Source organism: Ailuropoda melanoleuca, chromosome 2 (genome assembly GCF_002007445.2).
Source record: "Ailuropoda melanoleuca isolate Jingjing chromosome 2, ASM200744v2, whole genome shotgun sequence".
Taxonomy (NCBI): Eukaryota; Metazoa; Chordata; class Mammalia; order Carnivora; family Ursidae; genus Ailuropoda; species Ailuropoda melanoleuca.
In genome coordinates, this window is record NC_048219.1 from 148,813,353 (window position 1) to 148,839,078 (window position 25,726).

The 25,726-nt window shown below is 37.8% G+C and overlaps 1 protein-coding gene across 3 annotated transcripts in view; it reads left to right on the forward strand.

Moving 5' to 3' along the window:
• ITGA4 (integrin subunit alpha 4) overlaps positions 1-25,726 on the forward strand; it is a 77,007-nt gene that overhangs the window by 10,287 nt on the left and 40,994 nt on the right. For all 3 annotated transcript variants that reach the window (XM_034654814.1, XM_034654815.1, XM_002922274.4), the window contains exons 3-14: positions 7,561-7,667; positions 7,764-7,893; positions 9,585-9,652; positions 11,026-11,155; positions 12,681-12,766; positions 13,429-13,491; positions 13,583-13,720; positions 17,008-17,119; positions 21,474-21,568; positions 22,763-22,853; positions 23,421-23,466; positions 23,853-24,007. In XM_034654814.1, coding sequence (XP_034510705.1) covers positions 7,561-7,667; positions 7,764-7,893; positions 9,585-9,652; positions 11,026-11,155; positions 12,681-12,766; positions 13,429-13,491; positions 13,583-13,720; positions 17,008-17,119; positions 21,474-21,568; positions 22,763-22,853; positions 23,421-23,466; positions 23,853-24,007 — 1,221 coding nt within the window. The remainder of the gene's footprint in view (positions 1-7,560; positions 7,668-7,763; positions 7,894-9,584; positions 9,653-11,025; positions 11,156-12,680; positions 12,767-13,428; positions 13,492-13,582; positions 13,721-17,007; positions 17,120-21,473; positions 21,569-22,762; positions 22,854-23,420; positions 23,467-23,852; positions 24,008-25,726) is intronic.

The window sequence follows — 25,726 nt, forward strand, 5'->3', positions numbered from 1 at the left end:
TCGTATAGGTTTATAAACAATGTCAATATTTGACTTCTTTCCCTGCCTCACAGGGAAATAGCCATCATTGTGAGGCAGAATAGGGTGGTGGCGGACAGTGTCTACCTGAATCGTTCCCCACTTATTAGAGGTGTAACTTTGGGCAAGATGCTTAACCTCCCTTTGTTTCAGCTTCTCCATCTGTAAAATTTGGATTATGATAACATCTGCTCATAGGGATGTAATGAAAATTAAAGGAGTTAATATATATGTTTACATGGTATTAAAAGTGTGCTTGGGTACGTAGGAAGCATGTAATAAATATTAGTTATTATTGTTAAGACAGTGGTCCCTCTTTAAATTATGTTTACCAAATGTGTCAGTTGTGCTACATTGTAGTTAGTGAAAAGACTTGTTTCAGTTTTCTGTAGGAATTTGAAGAAGTTGGGGCCTAAGGTCCGTGGAGGAGAACCGTAACCCAGAATTAAGCTCACAAGTGACCTGGTTTTGTAGAATTTTGAGGTCTAGTGATGATTCAGGATCAACCCTGATTTATAAAATTGCAGCCCTAAAACTTGGCTCTTCTGCCTGGGGACATCTACCTCTGTGGTGAACTCTTTCTGAATACGATAAAATAAAATAAAATAAAAATAGAGAGTAAAAAATGGATATTAAATAAAATGAAACAAAGGACTGAAACGGCCAGCTTTTTCAGGCCTGTGGATCTGTGAGCTGTTTCTCACCTACACTGAGCGTGATTATTAGCCATTATCAGATCTGGACAAGGAAGCCTGAGAATATGACATGTGAATACATGTTCTTCCAGAAAGAAAATACTTTGAGATTGGTTTCTAATTCTGATGTTTATTTTGATCTTTGACTCTTTTGTGCTTATTTTGATATCTTGACTCCAGACAAGCTGGAGGAAATGGTCTTCGAAGTTCAGTATTCTCACGTCCTGTCATCTCCAAAATTTGGCATTTTACTTTTCATGACCTAGAATTATTGGTATTGCTGTTGAATTCATAAACATCGCTGTTATCTTTTAGAAATATCACCACCATGTTTTATTAGGTATGTGGGAAAAGTACTTAGTTTAATATAGTGAACATGATGGATTTAATAATAATTAGAATTCGATAAGAAAAACGAACTGCGGGCTTCAGAGGGGAGGGGGGTAGGGGAATGGGATAGGCTGGTGATGGGTGGTAAGGAGTGCACGTATTGCATGGTGCACTGGGTGTTATACGCAACTAATGAATCATCGAACTTTACATCAAAAACCAGGGACGTACTGTATGGTGACTAACATAATATAATAAAAAAATATTTAAAAAAAAAAGAAAAGAAAAGAAAAACTATAAGAAGGGGTCACTTGGCCGAAAGGGCTGAAGGCCCGCTGACCAAATCTCGCAGCGCCGTGAGCGCCCTCTGCTGGTGCAGTCTAAAGCAACACAACGCGGGGATGCTGCGGCACAAGCATTTCCCATTTAATGAACACCTACTAGGCGCCAGGAAGGCTTGTAGGCACAAGGGCACATTCTCTGTAATCCTCATAACCCTGCAGTGATAGATCTGATAATCTTCATAGCTGAATTGAATTTTCTCTTTTAATCCCATTTGTTTTTCTAATATTCTGAATTTAGGTAGAGGAAGGAATTGTGCCCTTATTTGTACTCAGTAATTATTGCTTCTACAAATAAAGATATCCTGAATAAATGACCCTTTATAAAACATAGAACATTGTTCATCCATGTCTCAGGATTGTTTAAGAAAAATTTGAACAATATAGGACTCATTCAATGGAAGAGAACTTCAACTTAAAAAAAAAGGGAATCGGTGGAGGAAGGGCTCTCACTCTTTTTCTGCAACTTTAAATTTCATCATGTTTTTGAAAGATCATATAAGTGTGTATGTTGTTTTAGTAGCTAGAAAGTCAGACTGAGAGCCCCAGTCAAATGTCTGACCCGACGGGGAAGCCAAAGCACCATGACGCGGGTAGATTAACCAAACATGTCACTGCATTCAAAAGTCCCAGGCTCCCGTACCCACAAAATGTTTCACTCAAGCTGTCAGCAAGTTGTAGGAAGAAGGACGTGGAGTCTGGTCTTTCCCCTTGGGCCTTTCTCAGTGGAAATGCCAAAATACCGAGAATCGATCTAAATTGAGGAAAAGGGCAGGGTAAGAGAGGGACTAAGTAAGTGACATCTTTCCTGAGCACGGGAAAGTTGACTGAATGGTCTGTGGGCAGGTTTGTGACATTTTACACATTTTAAGGTGAAATAAAAGGTTTAGAAAGTGAAATTGATTTCAGGTCATTCAGACCTCTGAAATTGTCGTCGAGTTCTGTCATATATGCAATAGAGTAGTGGCAAGTAACAGAGGTGTTCGATTTCTGACACGCCGTTGATTTTTCATTCTAACCCTTTTCATTTATCAGCCCCCTGGATTCAAGGAAGTTACTTTACTTCCTTCAGATTCAATTCTCTTCTCTGTAAAATGGGATTGATAACAGTCCCCTGCTGCTGCTGTGAAAATTAGAAGACTTACATGGGAGTGATGAGGCCTGGCAGTGATGGGCCACAAATACTTTACGGAGGAGGATATATGACACACCATATGTGCAGTTTAATCATGTTTAGCTTAATCCTTAAAATAATAATAATGTCAACATCAACGAACATTTGCCTGCTTCCTCTGCTAGGCTCTGGCCCAAGCACTCCACGGGTATCTCATTTACTCCTCAGGATCCTTGCAGAAATCCTCTGATGGAGTCCCCTCCTGCGGGCCCCAGCTGATTCTCCGTCTTAAATCGTCCTACTCCCAGATCACACTCTGTAAAGATCTTCAAACCTGCAAATGTTGTTTCCCTTCAGACCATCTGTTACTATCTTAAAACTGAAGGGGATAATATTTTGGAGAAGTAGAGACAAGTAATAGTGAAGGAAGAAGACCTCTCCAAAGCTCAAATTCCTGAGAGTTTGCTGAAAATTTCACAGACATATCCTCATAAAGGATTTTTGTGAGGGTCCGTGTATTACAGAATGCCCTCCCTCAGCAGATATGTGTTTCGTTCCCGCCTACTGTACACAACGACCCGTTCTGTGCCGTGTGAGTGCTGCAGTCAAGGAAGTAGGCCGTCTGCCCTCATGGAGGTGACATTCAAGAGTGAGTATCTAGTCTTCCGTAGTCTCTGTCGTATGTTGGCACTCGCAGCAATGACACTAAAGCTGATGTGAATAACAACAAAAAAGGGATGGAGAAGAATGGACCTAATTGGCTTTGTCCCGACAGCCTTTATGACAAAATGAACTGACAAAATGAACTGCTCATTCACATTTATACACATGTGTACGGACTGATACAAAATCCATAGACAGAAATAAAAAACTGAAGTAAAAGCATATATCTTGTATGTTCCTTCCCAAATGAAAGCAAAAAGGAAAAGGAAAAGTGGGCCTAATTTTTAGAATAAAGAATATGGTTTTATGTGGCTTTGTGTGTTTAATATCTACTGGGAAAATGGATTCAGCTGTGCTAAGATTAGTCATTCTAGTTGTATAAAAGCATGGCAGATGATCACATGTTAGTTTCTGCTGACCTCTTTTCTGTTAAACCATGTAAAGTACTTTTTCAATTATGAAGCTGATTTGATTTACCAAGAGTTTCGATTAGAAATGTATGAGCTGAATTGAAAACCAGATTATAAATCATTTCAGTATGACATTGGATAAAATATAAAGATAATCTGAGTTTATTTATGATGTCCTGTCAGGGAAATTCATGAGAATTAACTTTCTCATGACAGTTCTGATAATAATCATTTCTGACCACATTAGAAATCCTGTATTTCTACATGAAGAAAGTCTGCTTACTTTACCAATTCTTATCATATTTTGATATCTAGCTGAAACCAAGGGGGACAAAAAGTATTACAATTATTTTGAAAATGGAGTGTTTTCGAAAATGATGGAATACAGGAGAAGGTATGACCATTTACATTGCAGAGCACAAGTTCAGTTGCACATGACACCTGACCGGGGAGCTTTTTCAACAAATTCTTACGTCTGGGTCTTAATGCAGACTGAGCCTCCAGAAATGGATACCGGGTGTTGGTACTTGTTCCAAACTCCCCCAGGTGATCCTAATGGCTGAGAACCACGTTCTAGAGGTGTGACCTCGGGCAAGCAAGGTTAAGGGAAAGCTCTAGAGACGGCCTTGAGCCTAAGCTGATGAGGCGAAGGGTTTACCTCTCCAACGGGGTTCTGCAAGCACTGCAGAAGCAAAGGCCAAGAAGTTCCTCGAAATTAAGTAAAGCCCCAGACCAGCAGTGGTGACTTCCAGGCTGTTCTTTGAACTGAAAGTCTTGAGATCAGTGTTGAAAGTACCCAGGTATTATCATCGCTGTTGGGTGCTGTCTCTGTGGCAAAAGTAGCGTCAGGACGTGGGAAGGAGAAACCCTATCAACGTGAGTCTGTGTTTGTGCACCAATTTATTCGAATTCATTTTTATTTCTCATGTGGAAAAATGGTGGTTTTATGGCTTTGTTTTTGTGAAATTTCTTTTTGCCTGTGCACGCTTCCTTTCGTGCCGTGTGAGTGCCGTGCGTGCACACCTTAAGACAAAAAAGCACAAATAGAAACTTAGTCCAATCAAAACTGAAGTTTTGGACTGTTTAATTTACTGACCCTTATCAGCACACATTTCTGGGCTTTGTGTTGAGGGGGGGATAAGAATGAATGCGATGGGGTACTGGCCACGATGAATCAGGCTATTATGAAGTCTTAAAAGTAGGATAGTTGTGAATAAATGAATGTGGTAGCTGTGTTTGACTTCACCAGAGAAACAGAGCCAGTAGGGTGGGTGGGTAGTAGATGGGTAGATAAATTGGAGGAGATTTATTACAGGAATTGGTTCCTTCCCTTAGCAGGCAAAGTCCTATGATCTGTAAGCTGAAGAACCAGGAAAGGGGACAGTGTCATTCAGTCCAAGGCCTGAGCTGCAGCTGGCGGGGAGGAGGGGATGATTCCTGTAAGTCCCAGAGATCTGAGAGCTTCGCAGATACATCATGGAGAGAAAAACACTTGAAGGTAGTGACCTTGAGAAACTAGGAACATGAGTCGTTTGGCTACAGTGGATGAGGCTCGGAGCCGTAAAGTTTCCATGGTGTCACCTGGCATTGCTAACGTAATGGGGAATCATCTACAGCCCCAGAAAACTGCCTAACACCACAGTTTTTCTGGTTTTCATTTTAAATTTACAACTAAAAGAGCTCAGTTAAGAAACAGGCAATAACAATTCATGTAAAAATTTTTTGGCCATTGCCATCAAGCAGTTTACATGATATTTTGTGGCTCTATATTTAACTTCGGGGTGGCACCTCTGGAACAGTAAATTCATTTCAAAATATTGGGTATAATCAATCGTGTCATCATGACGAAGGTGCCCGTGAAATACACCACATTTGAATAGCGCTAAGGTGTTGTTTGTGACCTCCTTTCTCTCTTAACCTTAACTCTCTTTTCCTCTTGCTCAGTTGCCTTAGTTAACTGAGGGACAAGAATTTTAGAAAGACTTAGGTATTTTCCAAGAAGATATTTTATTGAAGTGTCTATTGTAAATAGTCGGAATTTCACCTTCGGGTAGGCAGTCTACCATTTATCCATTTTGACATTAGTAAAAATAAATGGTGGTTTTGGTGAAAAGTCAAACTGAAAATTACATCACAGTGAAAGTTAAAATTTTGTATTTGTCTCTTTCACTTTCCTTCAATTATGTTGGCATCCTGTAACCACAGTAACAATTCTGTGTTAGACCTTACCCTCCGCTGAGCAGGGTGCCCGGTGTGGGGCTCGATCCCGGGACCCTGAGATCATGACCTGAGCCGAAGGCAGATGCTTCACCGACTGAGCGGCCCAGCCGCTCCCTTTGTTAATTTTAACAAAGAAGCGTTATGTTTCTACCTGGACCACCTTTTGTCAAGGTTTGGGCTGTAGCAAACTTTTCATTCCATGTTGATGTTGGTTATCAACCCCAGCATTCTTTTCAGACCTCGCCTTCCTTGTTCTCAAGTCCAGTGCTCCCAGCAGCTGCTACCAATAGGTGGCAGTAGTCCCTATTCTCTAAGAAACCTGGCCAGAAAAACCTTCCTCAGGTTCTATTGTAACAAGGTCCCAGGCCCGAGAATCACTTGGGGAGGTCTGGGCCTCACCTGGACCTACTGAATCAATCTTCAGGGAAGCCGCTAGGAAACTTTGTTCAACTCGGCTGTGTCGAAGAGTTTCACTGTTTGTCCTGAACAACATTTTGGAGAACAAATGTATACACAAAACCTCTTTCTATTCTCCTTAAAACAAAATTTCTCCTGCCCAGGACATTTACTGCAACTAATTGAACTTCCAAAATATTAGCCTTATTAACGTAGGCATAAATTATGAGTTTGCCCAGGAAGCTTTATCTAGAGGTCAAGGTTCTAGGGGACAGGGTGCCTAATGATTTAGAGAATGGTCACTATAAACGTATGACAACATGGTACCAGTGATGGGTGTTCAAAATTAAGTAAACCCAAGTTCCACATCCTTATCCAGTCAGCCTGATGCAAACATAATTACCTTCAGAATTAAGCTCAGATGGAATGGAACTGTCACAGGGCAGTTGAAGGGGGTGGGGATAAAGTCAGCAAAAGGATTCTTAAGATGCTGCATCTTACACTCCCCCAAAAGCACTTACTTGAAATCACGTTAATGGGATCCCAGCTAGAAAGCAAAAAAGTCGCTCTAACCAAAAAAAAAAAATTATTATTGGGAAGATCACATTTTCTCCTGCAGTTTAGAAGTGCTCTATTGCCCCGGGGAAATACTGTACTGCTGATTGGCTTTCTGGTTCTTCATGCATTTGCCAAAGTGCTTTTTGATGTGTTTTATTTACTGCTGAAATAATCTGTTTTTTCAGGTCTTTATTTTGTTCAAAATAGTCACAATAAACTAAATGTAAATCCTAGGGCAGAGTGTCTTAAATACTAGGCATTATTAATATGCTAATTAGACACAGTGACTTTCTGTGTGCTCGATTGTCACCTTCCAGCTTCTAGAAACTGTGACTTAAGCACTGAGGACCATATTGCTCTCTTCCCCGCCCCCCAAAGTCTCCACGCAAGAAATGTCTTTAAAAAGTGCTCTGGTAGTGTTGCCTGTAACACTAGACACACGATCAAGGCGAAGGTGCAGGTTCTTTGCCACAGATGACACCCTTGCCGTTGCAACCTCACAGCCCGTGTTGGCTCAAACTGGTCTCCCGCTACCTGCTTCCCCCCAGTCATGTTGGTTACCCATCTCCTCATGGTGTTACCTGGCAGAGGCCATTTCTACAAACACAAACCACCTGGTGAGAGAACAGTCGTGTTGCACAGAGTTACCCCCCTACTGTTCGCCGAGTATGAGCTGACAGGGGATCTGGAGTCAAGGGCACTTTGTACGTGGCTGAAGGAGAAAGCCTGGGATACGTGAGTCTATTTTCTCTACTGCCCTAGAATAGCATGGTTTCAAGATAATTAATGAGACCATTTATTTTCAAATGCTGTAGGTAGCCCTCATGGAGAACCTTGTGGAAAGACCTGTCTGGAAGAAAGAGACAATCAGTGGCTGGGGGTCACGCTTTCCAGACAGCCGGGGGAAAATGGATCCATCGTGGTAGGTTACTAGGGTTAGTCCACTGATAACATCGTGGATTCGGATATTCTGGGTGTGATGTTCATATCATTTGGTCTACTTTTATGTTTTATTTAGACTTGTGGGCATAGATGGAAAAATATATTTTATATAAAGAATGAAAATAAGCTCCCCACGGGTGTTTGCTATGGAATGCCCTCTGATTTACGAACAGAACTGAGTAAAAGAATAGCTCCATGCTATCAAGGTAAGGAATCATTTTGATATTAACTGGATCAAGAGAAACAAGTGAATGCCTTTAATTTTTCTTAATTTTTCTCAATTTTGCGTGTACAGAGGATGGGGGAGAGATCTTTAAAATAGCTGTATTCTTTTTAACTACTCAAAGTATTTCTCTTTTTTTTTTTACTCAGTTGCAGTAGTATTTGCAAAAAAATGTGCTTTGTGTTTTTCGGAACAGAAATTTGTCCAGTTACATTTGAATAATTCTACAATATAGTTGATTATCCACTTTCGCATTAAATATATTTTTCTGTATAAGTAAGTCTAATGCCCAGCATATATCAAAAACTTAAAATCATGAAATTATGATTGAAAATTTGAGATTGAAAAGTCTGGCAAGAAAGATGAACTGTTCAGATTTTTTGCTTTAGCTTCCAAGAATATTCAGAAAGATGAAAATATAAGTGTAAGCAAATCTTTCCCACTCACTGTGTCCTTTTTTTTTTTTTTAATCCCATGCATTCCTTGACAAGGGATTGGTATCTTAAGTTTGAAAAGATTTCCCATGAAAATTCTAAGCCATTAGGGAACAATAGTGTATGCAGAGCTAGGACATAAACAACTAAAGTGAGCAAAATTAGGGGTGAATGTTAACATTAAAAACACATCTGTAGCAGAAATAAAATTCTAAAAATGTGTCTGGGAAAACTCAGAGTTAAACATATAGGTATTCCATTTTCCACTTTTTTCTAACCAAAATGATTACTACAGTGTCCAAAGAACGTTTCTATTACCTGACAAAATGTTGACCATGCATGCAAATTGTTATTCTATTCATATTGGGGTCCTTTATGGTAAGTGATGTCTCAGAAAATCTCGTATCTCTAATTTGCCTTTGAATGTCAAAAGATGAATTTTAAATTCTTAATTGAAATAAAACTCAGTCTAGTGTTCTATATGTTTATCATTCTCTTCTTAATGGTTTATGGTTTATACTTTAAAACATTCTCACAGTAGAATTTTTTGTTCTGTTCAGACACACCCAGCCACATTCTACAAAAGTTCAAGATGGCATAAACTTAGAACACCTAAAACTGTAGGGAAATTTGTTAAAGAAAAAATCAGGGAAGCTATAAAATGGAGTGAAAAATCATGGCCAGGGCTAGTAATTACAAATGACTTAACAATTTGTTTAATTTATCTCGTTAGCAAAGCCAAACCAAAGATGTGGTCCTGATTCTTATTTTTATAGAGGTTTACTTAGGTCAGTTCTTCAGCAGAAGCAGAGATTTGGCTTCCTAGTAAGTCTCAAAAGCATCCAATTAAGTCATGGGGCCTTTGTAGTAGGAGACCCTCCGTCTCCAAGCAGATCCTGACTCCCTGTCACTGTCGGCCGGGCACAACTGAGGAAGCCTATTTTAAATGCAAACCTGGACGGGAAGCTGCAAGTCCTACATCTGTCTTACATACTCACTTGACAGTTTGAGTGTATGCTGCATGCTCTTCCCACGAAAAAGAGGCAGAGTTCAATATTTTTCAATATTTTTATTGCTATTTTGGAGGAATATCTGAGGATCAATATGAAAGATTTTTGATATTACATTTTATCAAAGTGACTATTTTAAAATGAGATAGTATCAAATATAGACCTTGAAAGGTATATTTGTAAAGATTAAGAAGATAAATTATGCATATTTTGCCTATTTTTCATTTTAGATTATGTGAAAAAATTTGGAGAAAATTTTGCATCATGTCAAGCTGGAATATCTAGTTTTTACACAGAGGTAATAGTCCAAAAAAATAGCTGCTTTAAATGTTTACATATAGGATTTTAATTCTTAAGATTTAGACTGTGATATTATGCTTTACAATAAAAAAAAATTGTATAACCTCTGAATGTGTCTCTTAAACTTGAGTATATTACAATTTATTTTTTACTAGTTAATATTCCACATATACTTTGAAAAAGTTAATATTTAAGATGGCTGTGCCATGTAAGACCAACGGAAAGTCTACACTAAAGAATATTACCTGCATCAAGAATTGTTTTGTGTTCAGTTAGCCAACATATAGTACGTCATTAGATTTTGATGTAGTGTTCAATGATTCATTAGGTGTGTATAATACCCAGTGCTCATCATTTAATAGGAATCAAAAGTAGCTATTGTTATTTCCTTAACTTAGATGTTTAAAATTTCTATCCAAATATGTTACTTTTAATTACTAGTTGAGGGAGAAAAGAAACATATGAATCTATATCTTTCATTTAAATTATGAAAAGAGATTTAAGAATTTAATATCATCTTAAATTAGACATATTCCCAAGCTCTATTTTTTTTGTCTAACACTCGAGGATATCCAATCAAAGGTCACAGTTATATTCAACCCCCAAATCTCCCAGTTTCCCTTCAAAACCCACTAAGAATTCATGAATGTTTTCTGAATCTATGTGGTCAGGCTGTATCAAGCCTCGGTTTAACAATTTCCATAAATATTACCTACTGTGTTTAAAAAAAAAAACTTCATATTTAAATTGAACTTTTTAAGAGTTCAGGATTGTTTAGGAAATTAGAAATATGTTAAATATGTTTGGTTGCTAAAAGTTTTCTTATTTCACCAAACATATCTGTTCATTCTAACTTTCCCTTTTTGTTTCCTTTTCCTAAATTTGTATTTGTCACCAAATATGCCCCAAATTCCACTGGATTTATTTTTTTCCTAAGCTAACATTGTTAAGAAAACTAGTCAATGGCTCTTTGCAAATAGGAATAAATTGACTCCACTTTTTACTCTTTGGCAACATGTGATTCTCTCCATAATAAGCACTAATGAATTACTCAGATACAATTCACTTTAACAGAAACCACATTGCTTGTCTCCTAAAAGCTTAGTCTAGTATTCCATGATCCTTGCTTCAATTTTGAAGTCCACTGCTAAATGCGAAATGAGAGTTTCTTTTCCGAAATTGTGCTTATAGTTGAAAATTCGTTAACTGGCTTCTCTGGCTTTTATCTGATATGTTTTTAAATTTTTCATAAGTTCAGATTTTAGAAATGTATTATAAAAACGTATTTTCATCAGTTTTTACTTAAAATGTATATCTGGAGGAAGTTTTGGATTTTCATTTCAACTTTGATGATTTTTTTTTTCCTTACAGGATTTAATTGTGATGGGAGCCCCAGGATCATCATATTGGACTGGCTCTCTTTTTGTCTACAATATAACTACAAACAAATACAAGGCTTTTTTAGATACAAATAATCAAGTAAAATTTGGAAGTTACTTAGGTACTGTATAAAAACCGCCAAACTCCGATCATCTCAGTCGCATAGATGCAGGGTTCCCTTATTTATGATTACTAGTGTCTTCAGAAGATCAAAATGGCCAGGAGCAATTAAAGAGTTCAGAAACGATCTCTTTAAGGATATAATCTACGGAACTTAATATTTTACATTTGTAATTACAGTCATTAACATATAGTTGTTAGACTAGAACTCCTGGCTTCGTGTACTCTTGTAAGCTTGTATCTCAGGAAGTCAACTTGTTATTGTAGAGGTTGCATCTGCTGCGGGCTTACCGTACCCAGGAACTTTTGTAAGCACGCCGCATGAATTCATTTAATCATGTATGAGTGAGTGTAGTTTCTTAAAGGGCCAAGTGAAAGTCCGTGGGGCTGGCAACAGCATTCTAGACAATGGGTGACATTATGAAGCAAAGGGATCTAAAAACAGCTCATTGACCTTTGCCTCATAAGTTCTTAGAATATTTCCCAGAGTTTATTCTTATCTTTCTCCTTTCCCTTCTCTTCCTCCTCCTCCCCCTCCATTTCCTTTTCCTCCTGTGCAATAGGACACTTTATAATCTGTATTTTTACAGAACCCAATATTTTCCTGGTATAATTCCTCTGTTACAGTAAGAGGGGTGCTTTTCCTACAGCTTCTTAGAAAATACAGGTTTGTTTAAATCATGTGCTTCAAATGTAAGCAGCCTATACCAGACATAATTAGAATAAGAAAAACCAGTATTTTTCCCATTCATACAGTAAGAATTCATTTTCAAACAGAGGGAATTCATTTATAATTCAACATTTACTTGTTTATGGTTGGAAAGATATCTTGAAGTGTTGTAAGAAATGTAATTAGGGGATGCCTCCATTGGTTAAGCATCCAACTTTTGGTTTCGGCTCAGGTCATGATCTCAGGGTCCTGGGATCAAGCCCCTAGCTGGGCTCTCCACTCAGCAGGAAGTCTGAGGATTTCTCTCCCTCTCTCTCTGCCCCTCCCCCTGCTGGTGTGCATGCTTTCTCTCTCTCTCTCAAATAAATAAATCTTAAAAAAGAATGTAACTTAGCATTATGCCTTTTGTCATATAATAAAATGTTTTACCTTTTGTGTCATCAAATAGGTTTATTACAATAGGAAGAGTTCATGGCAAAAAAGTTGAAGTTTAGGAAGTTATTTTACTTAAAGTTTTAAATGTTCTATTTTAGATCCCTAAAATATTTGGTTTGTAATCCTAGAGGCTAGCATGTCCTGGTACTACATAGAGACTAACCAAATGTAAAAGTGCTACCTTTAATTTTTAGGACTTGGAAATGTAAGCCATGGACGTAGTTCCATAACACATACTAATAATTGCTTAAGGTATAAAATAAATGTCCAGTTTTTAATATTGCTAAGCTAAATATTCTTAAAACTGTTTAGTGTAGTCATCTGGAGTTCAGTCTCAATTATTTCTACAAATGGATTTACAATGATGTAGTTTACCTATTGCAAATGATGACTCTCCCACTCTTCTCCACTTTATTTGAAGGCTACTCGGTTGGAGCTGGTCATTTTCGGAGTCCACATACGACTGAAGTAGTTGGAGGGGCCCCTCAACACGAACAGATTGGTAAAGTAAGAATTACATTTTTACTTTTATTTCTTCACCAAGTTTCAAAAAGATTGCACAAGAGATGAGATAATAAAGAAGGAACTGCCAAAATGGTAAGACGTGAAGGCTAGAGTTGAGCAGTGCACCGCATTTCGTGGTGAAAGTTGTATGGCTTTGAGATAAAATTCATTAGAAAAGCTTTAAGGAGAAATTCTATGAGTCAAATGAGGCTTTTTTTTTTTTTATGAGAAAACTGTTCTTAAAATAAAATGATCTCAAGATGTCCAGGGAATATATTTACTGGTTAATGAGTTTACAGATGATGAGATATTGAGACAGCTGCATGTTTTGGGGTAAGACTGGAAAGAAGGTGTTCTTTCTGGTTCTGGTTTTTGTTACGTTATTGTGTGGACATTACTAAACTTTTCTGAGCCTTATGAAGCAAAGAGCACTTGCTGTGCCCTCAGGGATCAATACCTTCATCATCCTGAGAAGACAGTTGGGTAAGGAAGTACTGTTAATGTGAATGTGCTTCCCTTAGACCTTTTGAATCACTCTGAACAGGATTTTCAAAAATCTATTTGAGCAGTTACAAGTTAATGCAAATTGATGTTTTCATCCCCTGAAGATTTTTTTTTAACATGCTGGAGGTCTGAGGTTTTTCTCCTTCCTTTCCCGATTGCAGGCATACATATTCAGCATTGAAGCAAAAGAACTAAATATCTTACATGAAATGAGAGGGAAAAAGGTAATGTCTCCACATTTGGTATCCCCGAGGGCTTTGGTGAATGCCCCTGCTTTTTTCCCTTGGTGACTGGATCTGGTTTTGTTCTGGCCAGCTGGGCTCTTACTTTGGAGCTTCTGTGTGTGCTGTGGACCTCAACGCAGATGGCTTCTCAGACCTCCTCGTGGGAGCTCCCATGCAGAGCGTCATCAGGGAAGAAGGCAGAGTGTTTGTGTTCATGAACTCTGGCTGGGTAAGTCCACTTGCTCACCAGCTGCAGGCTGCTGATGGGATTCTGAGAGAAGCTGAAGCTATTCTTATTCCAGAGTTCTGTATCTAGATTCTTAGGCTAACTTTACTGATGAAGGTAAAAATTCTGGTATTGTACTCATGCTCTAAAAATGGAGCATGCTGGGCCATGGGAAGCTGTTGATATTCCAGAAGCAGGAGATCAATTGCTCTGGTTTTTTTCTACTCACATCTTGTCCTTCAAGGAGTTGAAGTTTCTGTCAGTTTTATGATGATCCAAATCTAATTTGAAAGAAAAATGTTTATGTATCCCTCAAAATGTGGATTTATAACTGGTTCTGTCAAGAATGTCTTTAATTAGAAATATTACCAGAAGAAGATAAAGTATGAAATGCTTTTAATTTGTTGACTTGAAAACAGTGGGAAACAAGATGTGTTTTGATAAAATATTAGTTTACACGATTTTTGTAGATGATATTCCCTTTAAGAATATAAAATGGGCATAGTTTATTCCAAAGTGGATACAATAGTTGTAGAAATATAGGTAATTACTGCCTATGGTTGAGTGTTAAATTATGGGGGATGTCGTGGAGTAGAAAGTGACCACTTCACAATTCAATTTAAAGAGTTCTGTTCACCTTATCTTGCCAGTCTATCTTGTTGGCATTAAATCAAAACAGAGAATTGATAGGGCCTTAATGGGGTCTTCTTGGTCTGTTCCTTTGATTTAAAAGCAAGAAGGGATTGTGAGAAAATTGGGTCATTTCTTAAGGTACAGCATTTTTGGTCAGGATTCAACAAAGTGAAATCTGTTTTAAGAAGGTATTTGTAATCTTTATGGTTTTGGAGCATTTAATATGTTCCTATATTAAGCATCAGACTAAACACTGTATGATTCAAAAGAGAAAATACTGTCTTATAAAGCTAAGATTTTCAAAGTTCTAAATATAGTGCAGCAAATTTATGAACTGGGATTTCCGTAGACTCTGTTTAAGCTTAAATTTAGTAGTAGTCATACCATCTACAAAGTAATCATTCATATGTCCTTAATAGCAATACTAGGCTTTACTTTTTTTTTGTATAGACATTTCACATTTCCCTATCCATAAATGGTCTTTTACACTAGCTACATCCTCATTCTGCATACTTTTCCTTTTTTTTATAACTGAACTTTATGGAAACACTTTAAAAAGCATCATATACATCTAAAATAAGGCAGTGTATGATCTTTCTTCTCACTGAAATCCTAAGAAATCCTAATAGGAGAGACAGATAAGTGTATCTTTTGTTTAAAGGGCAAGGAAGGAGCCCTACCCATTAGCCTACCCTCTTGTTCTTCCCTCATGCCTACCCTGAGGCACTGCTGTTGAACACAAGCTAATCTCATAATTGATTTCAGCTCTTAACAACTCTGACAGAGGTGATTCCTTGTTCCCGCCTAACTTCCTATTTGTTAACTCTCTAAAACAGCACTAACCACTACCTAGCGTTATAGTATATATTTATTCGTATGGTTTGATACTGTCTATTCTTCTACTGAAGTATTGACACCGTGTGGAGAGGAATCCTCCGTCTTGTTTACTGCTGTTTCTTTAGGGTTTGAAAGAGTTCTGGAGAAATGGGTGCTCAGTAATTGTTTTTGAATGAACTCAAGAAAGAATGATACTTGAATGAATCTTGCTTCCACCTACTTCTATTAAAATAACTCTCAGACGTCCCCAAAGAACTCTTGGTCACCGCTCTGTGACTGGAGAATACTTGAAGAGTGATCACCACTTCTTGAAACCCTCTTCGTGGGAACTCCAGTGCCATTCCCTTGCTCTAGGTCTGCTCCTTCTCATCCTCCCAGGAGCCCTTTCTCCCTTCTCCTTGAATTAGGCATTGCCTTTGGAGCTGAGCTCTCTTATCCCTTATTTCTTGATTAAAATCATTTACTGTTTCTGGTGCCAGTGATTCTGTCTGTAGAGATGATTCATTGAAAATAAACACTTAGCAAGTATCTGAAATGGAACAAAAACTATGAAAATAGCTGAGACTAATCTTAGTCCTGACCTCTAAGACCTCAGGTCTAGAAAAGACATATGCATGAGAGTAAAGAATTGAATACAATATGGTAAATAGCATGTTAGTAGCACTTACAAAGCAGAAGCAGCAATGCACTTTGGTCGAGAAGGACTCACAGAGGAAGTAGTATTTGAACAAGTTTAGGAGTTTTTTAGTTGGGAAATAAAAGGTGAAGTGTGTTTCACAATCACAAGCAGAAGAACTTGGGTATGATTCGGGAATGTTGAATAGACTTAAGAAGAGGAGAGGATCCTCTATGATTAGTGAGTAGATTTTTTTTTTCTTACTACAAAGGAGTGACATGATCAGGGTTTGGGAAGAGGTCTGGTAGTTGTTATTCTAATGACTCATTATTGTAACATTATTGAATGTCTTAGTGCAATAACTCATCTTCCAATTTAAGAGAGAGCAGTTGACCAGTTCACATTCCATTGCTATGGTTCCAAAGGCCAGCTTCAGTTCTGCCAACTCCTCAACTCCGAAAACTTCAGTGGCTTCCTGTTCCCTAAACTGAGAGTAAATTTCCCTCAGTATTCAAAATACCACACCATAACACTTCAATCTGATGTTTTTGGGTTGTTTTGTTTTGTTTTGTTTGTCATCTTCATTATCCATACCGTTTATAATAGCCAAATTCTTTGGGATTTGTTTTGCTGATAGTACTCTCTGTATATCAGAATTATGTCCACATTTCAATAGCCACCTTGAATGTCCTTTTTTATGAAATCTCACCTTGCTTTCACAATTAGATATGCTGTCCTTGCTTCTTGATGATACAAAGCAGTTTGTACTTCTGAGTCGTTTACATGTTTGTGCTGAGCCTTCCCTGTAACTGGGCTTCTTCAGGAGGGGGAGTAGGTCTATACACACACTGCCTTGTCCTCTTTTGCCTGTCCACTCTTGCATAGTGCATTGCCTTTAGTAGGAACTCAATAAATATTTGCTAAATTGAACTATCAAAATGATTTATTGGATTTTCAAAGCTAGGGATCATGAGTTTGACAATTTTTATGTTCCCTGAGCTCTAATCATACTATTATATGTGTTGACATACTCGATAAATATTTATTGAATTGAACTGAGATGTGTGTACTGAAGCTCACTCTGTGGTTTGTCCAACTTGTTCGAAGCATTAGAAAAACATCCATATCCAATTACAATGGTAAATCATGTGTAAAGTTGTCAGGGAGGGTTATGATGACACCTTTTCTCCCCTTTTCTGTCTAGGGAGCAGTAATGAATGAAATGGAAACAGAGCTCATTGGAAGTGACAAATATGCTGCACGATTTGGGGAATCAATAGTTAATCTTGGTGACATTGATAATGATGGCTTTGAAGGTAATTAAAAGTATCTAATTTGGTACTTGATTTCTGCTTTGAAAATGGTACATGGAAGAGAATATGAGTGGAGTTTTAGGTCATTTGCCTTTCTCTAGAAAATGGAGCCAAAATGTTACGCTATGTTTATTTTCTTTTTAGTGTTATGCCTGACTACTTGTCAGTTAGTGATTCTTAATTGATGAGAGTCCATGGACTGTACTGTTTGATTTGAAGTACAGTAAGGACACTGACAAGACCCAGCAGAGGCTGGCTACAGAGCTGGAGCAGGGTTCCTAGAAGACTCCTGTTGATTAGAGCATAGCTTTTTCTACTTATCAGTTTTAATTTTTTTTTAGCTTTACTGAGGTGTAATTGAAATACAACATTGTATAAGTTGAAGGTGTACAACATAATGATTTAACGTATGCATATGGTGCAAAATGATTACCACTGTGAGGTTAGTTAACCTCTGTTCCTTCACATAGTCACAAATTTTTTTCTTATGACAACTTAAAATCTACTCTTAGCAACTTGAAATAAACAATACAGTGTCCGTAACTCTAGTCATTACGCCATATATGTAATCTCCAGAACTTTGTCTTAGAACTGGAAATTTGCACCCTCTGACCTTTTCACCCAATTCTCCTACCCCTTACCTCTAGCAGCCACCAGTCTGATATGTTTTTGAGTTTAGGGTTTTTTTTAGATTCCACATCTAAGTGAGGTCATACAGTGTTAGTCTTTCTCTGACTTATGTGACTGAGCAAAATGCCATCTGGAACATACCTGTTGTCACAAATGGCAGGATGGTTTCTTTTTTATGGCTGAAGAGCATTTTTGTTTTGCCAATGAATAAGAAGTTGGTATGTTTTAGATATGAGCAAGACCCTTCTGATTTGGAAGCAGGCTCAGTCCTTCTTCCCTGAGGTCCCTCCCCCATGTCTGCCTGGGTGAGAAAGCAAGGCGCCTGTGGTTTATTTTGCTTTATGTGTTTCCCTATTTCTTTACCCCAACTCCTATCCTCTTTAGTTTTTCTGGAGTAAATGGATGAATTTAGTTTGTGTTCATGGCAGGATGTGTGGGATTGTATAGAAAGGGGATGGAAATCCCACCTGTTGTTTTTCCTTCCACCTCCAGGCAGAGATGCAAATCGGAGTTACTGTCCTCTTACTCTGCATGCTTCTGTGGTGTTTTCATACTAGACCTAAGTTATTTTTGCATTCATCATATCCTGTCCCTTTTTTATATTCAAAAAATATATATGAATTTCCTGTGTACTTAGGAAAGCAAAGCAAGCCATTTTCTAGGGAGATAACCAATTTGGCAACAGTCCAGCATAAAAATCGCATCAAGAGTATGAGGAAGTTAGGGAATAGGAACGTGAACAGCCCTACGTGACAGACATGACTGGCAGATGGCATTCGGGATTTCATCCGTAAAAGAGATTTGGCAAAAACCACTTAACTTTGGTTTAGGTTTTTTCCCCTTGAGCATTTTCATGTGACTTTTAGACTGTATGGTCCACTATTTTTTGAGCTGAGCCACAATAAAATTCCATAATTGTAAATTATAAGCTGTATTATTACTTTATGTGCCCCTGAAATATTGATGTGTTACCAAATCATGAATGGAGCAGTGGCTTGACACAGAACAGGAGAGGCAAACACTGGGTAGAGGCTGCGGGGTGAGTGATGGCGGAGAGCACAGTGCTGGGTGAGCACAGGCCCTGGAGCCGGACTGCAGGGCCCATAGCCCAGCTTCTTCACATCCAAGCTCTGGGACCTCGAGCAACTTACACTCTGTGCCTCACTTTCCTCATCAAAGTTGGGATCAAAAAAGTACTTACTTGATATAGTTGTTTCTAGAGTCACATGAGTTAGTGCCTGTAAATCCTCTAGCTCAGCGCCCTGTTAGGAGGCATTGTGTGTTAGCTGATGTTAAAATTATTGTGATTATACCAGTGACAATTATTGTAGTTTGCACTAACAATGAAATGTTCAGATGGACATATGACAATTTTTTTCTACTTTCCATGTTTGTATGTTTTGTCCCAAATGGACTCGCATAGGCATAAAAAAAAATTGACATCTATTTTTCTTATAACTATAATGATTGCTAAAATTTTACTATTTTCTATAACAGATCCAAATATAATCCTAGCAAATAATAGTTTGGATCTGTATATTAGATGAGAAAAGACTGAATGTAACCCACATGTCTCCTGCTTAGAATGCCTTGATCTGCGCCTTTTTATATTTCATTTGAAAAGGTCCATTTGTATAATTTCAAGATAGATGCCTTACATCACTATGGCTAGTAACTGATACTGCAAGAATTGCCATGTATCACCAACTTCATAGCCCAGACTTGTGATCTTTACATATCATCGGAAATCAAGGTACAGAATCCTAGTTACTCAGGATGTAGCAATCTGGGTCGAGGTATAAACCAGCCCTGATGAGTGGCTTCCGTAACTGGTCTCGTCTTCAGTGGCCACAGGACACTTCCCACTCTCCTTCCCTTACCTCTCTCTTCCTTTCCCCTTCTCTCTCCCTTCCGGCTCCTTCCCCTTGTGTTCCTGTAAGTATTTAGTCTGTGCATATATGGCTCCAGGTATTTCAAATTCGCCGCCATTGTTCATGTTGCCGTGTTGCCCCGTTTTCCACCTGTCATTGTGCAGCCTGTTGCCTCTGTCTAAACTGGCTTCACCCTGTTCTTCACCTCGCTGTCACCTGTCACTACCTGAGTCTCAGCCTGGGCTTCCTCTTCTATGCAAAGCCTTCCCTCATTTCCACCACCGTCTCGTATGCAGTGTTTTTATTATGGTTTTGCCTCCCTTCTTCCCTGCTAGACTGTAGTTCCTCTTTGTGGTACTGCCCTGTATGAGCAGTGCCTGGAAAATGCCCAGAATACAGGAGTTGTTCAGTAGTTGTCCACTGAATAAATCAGTCAGTGGCTATACTTGTATATGAGACTTTAAGATAATTTGCACAAGAGAGCAGCCTTACTATGTCTAAACAATAAATATAAGGTATGTCTATCATTTACGTTTTAATATCAGAAATTGTACAGCATTTGGGGCACCTGGCTGGCTGATTCGATAGGGCACGTGATTCTTGATCTTGGGGTTGTAGGTTCGAACCCCACATTGGGTGTAGAGATTACTCTAAAATCTTTAAGAGGGTCCTGGAGGCTCAGCTGGTAGAGGATGTGACTTGATCTCAGGGTGGTGAGTTCGAGTCCCAAATTGGGTATGGAGCCTACTTAGGAAAACAATTTTTTTTTTAAATTGTACAGCATTTGGCATAGAATTATATTTCAAGAAGGTTTTTATTCTCATTGAAATAGCAGTCAAGAATTACCACTGTAGTTGTTAAAAAAGCTTTAAATTTGATAAATTAGTAACTATTGACTATCATGAAAGCAAACTTTTCTGTATTTTAGGTTTCTATTGAAGTAATAAGAAAAGATTACATGTAAATCAACACATTAATATACCCCAATAGACATAATACCTTGTAACACTAATGAAATGCTCTTGCAACTGTAGAATTTTTTTTTTTTATCCTGTGTGTTATATCTTTATGGCCCTTAAGCAACCATGTCATTCATAGTTTTCCTCTTGCTTATGTCAGTTGATTAACTCTTTATTTTTTCTCCTGGCATCATAATCTGATGTGAATCCCAAGTCATAAAAGTGATGTATTCATTACTTGACAGAACAAATTCACTTTTCAAAATCCAGTTTGCATGTATGTACGTGTGTGTACACAAATATCCTTAACAAATAGCTTAATTACTTTCAATGGAACAGGAATTTAGAAGTCATTTTGCAAATAACATAAAACCCAGAGCTCAAAGAATCTTAGGGTTATAATATTCACAAATGATAATTTATGTGCTGGAGTCTGCTCTAAATACTTTCCATGAGCTATGTCTTATGCTGAGGGGGAGTTCTTCTCTTACCATCCCATGCTGTAGGTGAGGGACCCGAGATATAAGGGGGTTAAGAAATGAGCCCAGCTGGGGGTCAGGCTTTGGTGGTTTGTCTGTGGAGCCCATGCCCTGACTCATTGTGTTAGAGCGCCTCTCAGACCCGTTCACTCGGCTTCTTCGATGCATCGCCGATTCTGCACAGTCCTGTACAGTGTTATCATGATATTGTATTTTGTGATACTTTTTCTGTCTAGTGAGTAAACTATTTGGTTTTGTTTTTTTGTTTTTTGTTTTTTGTTTTTTGTGTTTTGTGTTTTTTTTTTTTTTTTGGTAAGGAATTTTCTTATGTGATATGAATTAAGTGCGAAAGTTAGTTTCAGAGTTGCATTCTTTATACTAAGAATTTATTTTTTCTGCCATTGAAATTCTGGAATAGATGTCGCAATTGGAGCTCCACAAGAAGATGACTTGCGAGGTGCTATTTATATTTACAATGGCCGAGCGGATGGGATCTCATCATCGTTCTCACAGGTAGAATACTACTGTTTCCAAATGAAGCATTGATAATAAATGGTTCCTGAAACTTCCAGCGTTAATGTGGATTTATTTTTCTTAATTTGCTCTTTTAAGTATTTAATATATTCTATCTCACCCTTTTCTTACAGTAACAGTAGGTGGTCCATTTTAAAATTGTTAATAACTCTTTGAAATCATTTTTTTTCCGTAACTAAGAGTTTTGGTTCACATCCATTTTCGTTTGTTTTTAACTTAAGATTTTCTTTGCATTCCACAAATTTATGTTCTGAGATGGTATCCCGTACTGTTTTGAATAAGCCCATGTGGCTTTGATTAACAGTGTCTTGCCTTGTGCCTAAAGCCCTGTGTTTCGGGGAGGTCGCACTTGGAGAGCGAACACATGATGCTCAGGGCACAGCCACAGGATGGGAGCTTTTAATAACGATCCCTGATCTAACTCGGACGTTACTTTTGTCTTTTGACAAATCAGGGCATTTCAGTGCCTAGAAAACCCTCCATACACATGCAGAGAAGAAAAGTTTTTCTAAAGATACTTTTATGGAAATATGAGCTAATACTGTTATTTTTGATGGAGCAAAATAGGCAAATGGTTCTCCATATTTAACATGAAAAATCTATACTTGTCTAATAAAAATTACTGATTTTTCTTAGCATGCACAGCAGCCTGATACATGTAAATCAGTATCTGGATGTGAAGTTAGACCTATGGTGTGGGAAACACATGTCTGACTTCAGCTGTCACATGCTAGGAAACAGTCTGGCTCACTAGGGTGGCTTTCATCATAAGCCTGAGTAGTAGGCTCCCTAAGCGATTATGCTTGTCTCCTTTTCCAAATTACTTGTTTGCTTATTCATGTTCATCTGGGAAATAAATACAGAGCCTCAAAAGAGACTGTGGAGAGGGAGTCAAGACGGTTTAAGAAGATCTATACTATATAATTTTCTCTTTGTGATTTTTTTTTTTTTTAGTTACAAAGTGATTCTTTTTTTCTAGTCACAAAGTAGATGTGACCTGCCTAATTCAAGCTGGAACCTTTTGTTTCTCTTAGATGCACGTATTTGACTTGAATGCATTTTGTTGCAAAATGTGCCTGGGTGTTGGAAGGCTCGTTATTTAACTAAATCATTGCTTCTCTGAGATATTAGTCACTCAAAAACTTCTTCCTACTCCACTTACCTATCTTTCAGAGAATTGAAGGACTTCAAATCAGCAAATCGTTAAGTATGTTTGGACAGTCTATATCTGGACAAATTGATGCAGATAATAATGGATATGTAGGTGAGTATAAAATCGTATTTCACAAATTGAAATGAGTTCTATTGTGGATGTTGCTCTAGTGTAAAGTACATAAAACTGGAGTGGAAAATTTCTGATTTACTGGTAATCGATTTCCTTCATTCAAGGGTGGGTCAGAAACGACCAAATAAGTCCTCAGCTTTACAGTGTTAGTTACATTTTATTCTTCGTTCTTGAAAAAATGAAAAGCACCCATGGAAATAAATCAAACATGAGATGCTGAAAAGAAAGACTTCTTTTGTATTTTGAGAGGAGATTCCTAGGTGAATGTTTGTAGTTTAAAAACTGAATGTTTTTAGTAAGCTTATCTTTATATCCTATTTTTATCGTAAAGTTTGTTTATAGTAAAGGGATGAATGCTATTATAGATGAATAAACTCAGACAAATGTGGAATGAATCCTCAAATGTAAATATATCTTTTCTAATTAATTTTCTGTAAATAGTGTTTTGATACAGTCAAAAGGTGATATGTAGTTAAGTATTTATGGCTGAAAAATAATTCTCTTTGACTAATGATGTTCATTAATCTGTTGTTTTTCAACCTCCAGATGTGGCTGTTGGTGCTTTTCGGTCTAATTCTGCTGTGTTGCTAAGGTAAGGTTGGTGCATTTCACTGTTTAATGACAATTGGGCTTACTTGTAAATGATGGGAGGCAATTTTTAAAATCAGCAATGGTGGTGACCTCATGATGCTTTTTTTTTTTTTTTTTTGGTATTCTGAAATTTTATTGAACTTTAGGATACTCTTTCCACCTTACGTGGATATTATAATTAAACCATAAGCAAAGTCAATATATTTGGGCATTTAACTGAAAATTTCTCTTGATTCATGCACAGAAATGTAATTGAGTATATATACATATAGTATTAATAAAGCAATTTCATGAAATTACTTGGACAATGGCAACTGACAAAACACAGTTTTTTCTTAAGGAAAAATAATTCTGCAATTACTATTGCTAATTTTATTTCCTTCTTAGGACAAGACCTGTAGTGATTGTTGAAGCTTCCTTAAGCCATCCTGAGTCAGTAAATCGCACAAATTTTGACTGTGTTGAAAATGGATTGCCTTCTGTGTGCATGGATCTAACACTCTGTTTCTCATACAAGGGCAAAGAGGTTCCAGGTTATATTGGTAAGGATGCCCTTACAGAATTTACCCTGCCTGAGCGTGCGCGCCACTCCTTTGTCTCGTGGTGCTCTTCTGAGCCCTCACTGTGTCTCACCTTAGAGGCCAGTACACCTCTCTGCTTCATCTCTTGGGTTCTCACACTGTTCTTAACAATGAGTGGGGCACCGTGGGAGGCTATAGTTGTCTGGAAGTTATGACAAGAAGAAAAGCAGGAGTATCACTTGCTATATTAGGGTGAGCTAAACTGAGCTTCAGAGGTAAGATATCTTTAGAAGAGAAAGAACATTCCCACAGCTTCACCTCCATTCAAATGGGCTCCTTTTAATAGCTGGAGCTGCCTTAACTGGGAAGTCCGAAGAGGGAGAAGGTTCTTTTCTTTATATCGTATCCTTTGAGTAATTGAAAAAGCTTTTGTCAAATCTAGACCCTGATTCCAATTTCCATAAATAACACACATCTCTTAAGGATTTTCTATGACTGTCAGTTCCTGAGAGCTCTCCGTTATCTGCTCTGGAGAAGGTAGCACTGATATGGCTCATGCAAAACTGTGGTTAATGTCAAATCACATATATGTGACTTTGTGAACATTACATTTTTTCTAGCAGGTTACATTCCTGTTTATGTTATACTTAAGCTAATATTAGAATGACTAATGAAACTAGCCAGTGGTAGGGAAGAAGCATACCCGGGTTTATTATTTGGACATGAATAATATATAAAGTTCATGAGCCGCGTAAGACCCGTCAAGAATTGATTGTATTCGTGACCCTGCAGGCTCTCATCAGCTAAACCTCATGAAGGGAGCAAATACACTGAAGCAAAATATGGATACATAGTTTCAGAGGTCTCAGTCTGAATTAGCTTGTAACGAGAAGTACTAAATGAGCCTAGTATATCTACTTTAGATCAGACTCATTTTTAATAGTCTGTGGAAGTCCCAGCTAGCTACAGTCGTAGGACAGTGGGCAAAACCTTAGCTAAAGTTACAGATCAGAGAAGTGGCAGTGTCAGAGCATGGCCCCAGTAACACAGTAACGCAGTCAAATTAATGGACTATCTGAAAAATACACATTAAACAGACAGGACCGTTTGCCTTTATGCAAAATCAGTGCTTGTCCTACCACCAATTCCACTGTAAGCAGACATTTTTTTAAAATGGTTGAAAACAAATATATGAAACTCATCAGTAATCACAAGCATTGTTACAAATACAAGCTGTACCATTGCATAAAATGAGTCCTTGGGAGAAATAATTCACATGGTAAGCATGTTTATAAGACCAGGATGTTTTGCCACTTGCTGCCAGTGGATTTTTATTCACCTTTTTAAATTTACTTTTGGTGTGAACTCACAGCGGTGAGTTGCGGAGAGCGGTTTCAAATGCAGCCCCACCTCCGAGACACTGACTCTCTGCTGTTGTAATTTTGAGGCCAATTGATCTGGACTTTGTTATTTATTTTCTAAATAAAAGTAAGTTAAAAGATTTATTTGAAATTTGTAGGAGTAATACAGGTTTTATACTTAGGTTTCCTTGAAATAAGTAGGTAAAATCCTTCCAGAAGAGTAAGTTACTCCTAAAATTAAATAAATGCTTTAAAATATCATTTATGAATTATTGCTCCTATATAATGACATCTCAGCAAACTATTAGATGTAGCTCCTTTTGCAAAGAGCCATTTTTTTAGATTTAATAAATGGCTCTGACTTTCTTGGTAATACCGG